At 51.4% G+C, this 5,405-nt stretch overlaps 1 protein-coding gene across 1 annotated transcript; it reads right to left on the reverse strand.

Moving 5' to 3' along the window:
- Positions 1–245: 245 nt before the first annotated feature.
- Positions 246–2,406, reverse strand: CHCHD2 (coiled-coil-helix-coiled-coil-helix domain containing 2). The gene is made up of 4 exons (XM_034069023.1): positions 2,246–2,406; positions 1,614–1,851; positions 929–1,088; positions 246–480 (listed from the first exon to the last, which is right to left on the reverse strand). The coding sequence occupies exons 1-4, from the start codon at positions 2,293–2,295 to the stop codon at positions 470–472; spliced, it is 459 nt and encodes a 152-aa protein (XP_033924914.1). The 5' UTR covers positions 2,296–2,406; the 3' UTR covers positions 246–469.
- Between the last annotated feature and the right edge of the window lie 2,999 nt (positions 2,407–5,405).

The raw sequence follows: 5,405 nt of genomic DNA on the forward strand, positions 1-5,405 counted from the left end.
GCCAAGGGGAGGGATTTGTCAGAACCTCTTGGCTAGAGCTTGTTCTGAGGAGCAACAGGAGGCTACTGGGGAGCCAAAGGCCACCCCATGAAGAACAATGTGGGGCCAGACACCCCCTCCCTGTCACTGCACATTTTAAGGAGCAGAAGTTGCCTGTGGGGTTCAAGTGTTCACAGCAGAACAAAGAGCAGTTTATTTATACACTGTCACATTGACCACAACAATCAGCAAACCAGGAACACAAATCAGCTCATTCCACTTTATTCATTCTCCCATTTTGTGCTAAATCAATTTGCAGCTGTAAGTTGTAGCACATCTGTAGCGGCGACGGCAGGAATCAAGCCACAAGGAGGACAAGAGTGTGAATACATGAACTAGTAAAATATCAACTTTAGGCTTTATTACTGAAGCTTCTTCATTCACAGATCAGTTCTTGCATGATGACATTCAGCAGCCTTGTTCTGAAGGCTTAGGCTAAACCTGAAAGGTAAGGAGATGGCAAAGTTAATAGTGGTAAGGTTTGGATCCCTGACATCTGCTGGTCTGTTCCCTCTCCCTCATCTATTTGCTAAGCTGCAGATGTGAGCAGCAGTTTCCTTTCTCCCACCCAGGTCTGTGGGGCCACCAGGTGCTGGCCACACACCAGCAATGCCTAGTCTCCCAGTGTGCTGGCACCGCTCTTCCACACTGTCAACTTCAGTCCATGCATAAAAGCTTTGGGAATTCATCTTCCCCACACCACACCACCTCCAGCTACATGGATGGGATCAACACAGGACAGCAGCTTGCTGTAACAGCCTCCACTGTACATATGCTCTAAGTATCCCCATTCTTTACTCCATGGACTGAAAAAACCCCAGGACATTATTCCCACACTCATTTTACTGATCAACTCCTTCAGTAGTAGCCTGGAGCACTGCTCACTTACCATTAGCAAACCTGCATTGCTTCAGCACCTCACTGAAGCCCTCACACAGCTTGAGGTCAGTCTGGTTCTGGGCACACTCCAGGAATTGCTTCATTTCATACTGGCAAGGAGCAAACTGCTGCTGCTGCTGCTGGTAGGCAGGCTGGGCTGCCTGCGGCTCCTGAAACAGCAGACACCCCCATAAGCACCCTTCAACAGCTCCAGCCTGTGAGGCCAAGCCACCCTGGTACTGCTGTGTGTTGCTTCCCTGCATTTCAGTCAAAATGCTGTGTTGCCTTTTAAATGGAAAGGGGAAACAGGCTTCCAGCAGTGGCTTGGCACATTCTGAACAGTTTTCTACATTACAAACACTTGGGTAACATTATCTTAATGTCTGAGCAGCACAAGATGATCTCACATGAGATCCTGTCATCATAAGATCTGGAGCATGGAAGTCCTGCCTGAATCAAAATACTACAGTAGGAAACAGCTCTAATAGCCTGCCACAAGGATGTTATCACCCATGCATCCCTTTGAGCTAGTTTTAGGATATGGTGACTGTGGTAACCACCTTGGAGAGTTGAGTCTCCATGACACGATATGACTCGTGTGGGTTTTATGTCTACAGCAATTACCTGAGCCTCTATGTAACTGCATTGCCAAATTACCCATGCCTCATTAAGTGGGTGTCCAGTTGTGCTCTTACCTGATAAGTAATATCAGGCCTGGCAGCTTCAGAGCTGCTTCCTCCACCAAATCCTCCTGTCAGCGCATGGCCTATGGTGTGGCCGACAGCAGAGCCCACAGCCACCCCAGCAGCAGTTGTAGCCATCTGCGCCATCAGACCAGGCTGCTTCGGTGCGGGAGCAGCCACAGCAGAAGCCGGAGCCGCTGCTGGGACAGGCGCCTGTGCCGGAGCTGGAGCTCTCATTTGTGGCGCCCGACTGCAAGGACATGAAGAGAAACCTCAGGTCATGGCTCTAAACACACCGGGCAGAGGCACAAGCTCCTCCTCATCACACCCTGCACACTGATGGCAAGGACTCAATGTCCTGGCGAGTGATTTATGCACATCGGATCAGGCTTTCGAGCTTGTTTCCGCCTGGTTTAAAGGCCACCACCCCCAGCACTGCGCTATTTTACGGTTAACGAGACACAACCCGAAAGGAGCTGATGTAACCGGACCTTAACGCCCAGGCCCCGGCTGAGGCGCTCCTCATCCATCCCCGTGCCCCGCTAACCGAGCCCCGCTCCCCGCCATGGCGGAGAGGCCTTCACCACCCGCGGCCTACACTTGGGGGGGGGGGATGAGGAGGAAATGGGCCCAGCGGCCCTCACCTGGCGGGGGGAGCCACTCGGGACGTGCGGCTGCGGCCGCCCCTCGGCATCGCGGCGGGGAGGAGAGGCCTGAGGCGAGGAGAGGAGCGCGGAGGAGACGAACGGGACCTGAGCGCGTCCAACCACGTCTGAAGGTCACCCGGTACTGGCCCTGCGTGCTTGCGTCACGACGCAACGCAGAGCGTGGGGGCGGGGCTTGAGCAGGCCACGCCCTCCTTCCTGGTGGGTTGGTGGGGAACGGCAGTGGGAGGGAGTAATGGCGGAGGGTGGTGTTGTGGAGATGGAGGGTTAAACGGTGTCTGAACGGTTTATAAACGGTTAAACGGTGTCTGAACGGTTTATAAACGGTTAAACGGTGTCTAATCGTGCGCCTATGGAGGGTCGGTCCCTATGGAGAAACCCTGGGAACACCGGGAAGGAGCTCGTTTCTGTAGCAGTCATTTCCACAGTGTAGTCATGGAATTAGATCCCGAGCTGTTACACTGAGGTAAAAACTGCGCTTACTTAAGTGGAGTTAATGGAACGCTGCTTGAGTGGAGTTCTCCAGACAAAACACGATGGGGTTTGGAGCCTGGTGTTAATTATGGGCCTTAGAGCTTTAGAAAGGAGTTGTTTAACAAGGGTAAGGGGGAAAATGGAAGTTGTGCCATATAACTTGGAATATAATCAAGATACATTCCAGGCAGAGTTCACTGCTGAAATCCAGAGGTAAAATTGATCTGAATCCCTGCGTATTCAGTTAATGTAGCACACAAGTTTGGTTTTTCATGATCTAAACCTCATTAAGAGAATGTAGCATACACAGGATTAGACCCAATTAGTTAATGGCCTCTCCAATTAATTAATAATCAATTAGGCACAGTAGACTGGAACTGAATGATCTTAAAGCCCTTTCCAACCCAAAGCATTTGATGATTCTATGACATTGAACAAGTCTGTTTCCCATTATAAGCAAGCATTTTGCTTCTTGTCCACGGAGCACAGATACACACGTTCGTGCACAAACTGCCACTGTAACGTTGTCACTTGGTTGTAAAGCTGTTATCGTGATAAAACATCTCTTGTTCACCATTTCTTCAGCTGGAAGGGAGCTGTGCAAGACCAGCCATTTCAACCTCATGCAACAGACAGGAGTTACATCCCCTCACGTGAATGAAGCCTTAATACTGTGAGTTTATACAGCAATGGCAATCCACAAGCACAAAAAAGCACTTGCTGTTGATGGCATAATTATGAATATAAATGATCAATCATGCTCAGAACAGCAGCACCCACCGGTTCCAGCTGCTGGTGCCAGTGCAGGAGCTCATCTGCATGCATCTCCTTTCACTCTTGGCCTGTCTCCACCCTGGCTGCTCCCTGGGCAGCTCTGGGGTTTGGTCAGATGCCCTGAGGCTCTGTGAGCTTTGCACTTCCGTAAGTAATTCACTTCAGACCTGGCACTTCCTCTGAGCAAGGCTTCCAGGCATCCCATGGTGTCCGGTTGGTGTCCAGAAAGGAAAATGTGGTGAATGCTCCATCCCTGGCAGTGTTCAAGGCCAGGCTGGACAGAGCCTTGTGTGCCATGGTCTAAGGTGAGGCATCCCTGCCCATGGCAGGGTGTTTGGAACTGGATGACCTGAAGGTCCTTTCCAACCCTAACCATTCTATGATTCTATGCTTAGACCTCATATAAGGCCCAAGCCACAAACATCTGAGATTGGGTGACTGATTTCCCTGCTGCTTTAGCACATCTCTTGGTTGCTCCCCTCTATCTCGGTCGTCTCTGCCCCTTCCTTTTGTCCCCCTCCCTGGCTCACACAGATAGCAGCACACAGTGTCGAGAGCAGGTTTTTACTGTAGTTTATACATCAGCTAGAGTTCAAACAACTCATTTCTTAATGAGTGGTTTTCTCAACTCCTTTTTATTAATAGTTTTCATATTTGTTAATATTAATATTAACATTTATTAATATTTATAATTAACTCCTTTTTAATGAATAGTTTTCATTTTCCCTTTGCTGGCCGAGGGATTCTTGTGGCTTGAAGTGATTTTGCAACTGTCTCTCTCTGAATGGGTTTTGTTTGGGAGAACAATGCGTGCAGGGATGGCGTGACGGGCGGTGTGAATGCTGCCATTGTGTTTCCTCCTCCTGCCTTCCTTGGGAAAAGGAGCAGAGCTTCTGTCTGAACTTGCTCTGGGATCTGCTGATGCCCAGCAATGGAAACGGGGAAGGGATGGAGAGCAAGGAGCCACCCCAAAGTAAAACTGTAACAGTGGTGATGGGCGGTTAGAGCAAGCAAAGGACCGTTGTTTCCATCCACTTTTGTGTAGGTAGACCAGAGACACTCGCTCATTCTTACACTAGAGCCAGATGGGTCTTGATGCTAGTGCTGATAGGTATAAAGGAAAGAAGATCCAGCCTGATTGCTGTTGGTTGCATCCATCTAATTCCAAGCAGCACTATTGGCTCATGGATCTGCTGGCTGTATTTAGAGGTGGGATACCTGAGTGATCCTAGGTCTGTGTAACAGATGATGAAATCTTTGTGCTCAACGATGGAGCATATTCTTCCAAAGATGAGGCTTGGGAGGATCCGTTGGCAGCTGCTCCAGAGCCAAGGAAGAGCATGAGGCTGTGGTGTGTGCTGAGCAAACCAAACTTCATGTGCTTTGGATGCTTCCTGCCCAAATTCCATGTCCCAGGAAGTGTCCTGGTAACCTCTGGGACCACAACAGGCCCTCAGCAGGGTCCCTCTGCACCGGGGGCACCAGATGGGCATTGTCTGTCTGCAGGCTGTGGGGTTTGGCTCATTCTCCCTAAAGTCACGTCCAAACCCTGTGGCTCAGAGACCGACCCCGCGTGGGTCAGAGGGAATGGCACATCAGGCCTCAGCCCTATGGGGTTTCCACTGCCCGGGACAGCCCAGACCTAAGGAAAACAGGTATAAAACCTCATTTTCCTGCTCAAATGGGAAGGGGGGGGGGGCTCCAGTCCGCCCTGCAGTGCTGCCTGACGGCCGCCAGGCGGCGCCCCCCCCTCCTCCCCCGCCCCCGAGCCTGACGTGACGTCGTCGCGGAGCGCCACGTCCGGCGCGGTGGAAAGGGGCGGGGCCAGAGGGGCGCGCCCGCCCCCGTGAGCCAATCCGGTGGGCGCGCGCGTGCGTCGCGGGCTGAGGCG

The sequence above is a fragment of the Melopsittacus undulatus genome, chromosome 13 (genome assembly GCF_012275295.1).
Source record: "Melopsittacus undulatus isolate bMelUnd1 chromosome 13, bMelUnd1.mat.Z, whole genome shotgun sequence".
Classification (NCBI taxonomy): Eukaryota; Metazoa; Chordata; class Aves; order Psittaciformes; family Psittaculidae; genus Melopsittacus; species Melopsittacus undulatus.

Bases quoted from the DNA above. Each gene is read 5' to 3' on its own strand.
- CHCHD2 (XM_034069023.1), bottom strand. From the start codon at position 2,295: ATGCCGAGGGGCGGCCGCAGCCGCACGTCCCGAGTGGCTCCCCCCGCC. The intron at 1,852-2,245 runs GTGAGGGCCGCT...ATGTCCTTGCAG, and splicing joins CGAGTGGCTCCCCCCGCCAG to TCGGGCGCCACAAATGAGAG. The intron at 1,089-1,613 runs GTAAGAGCACAA...CTGCTGTTTCAG, and splicing joins GGCCTGATATTACTTATCAG to GAGCCGCAGGCAGCCCAGCC.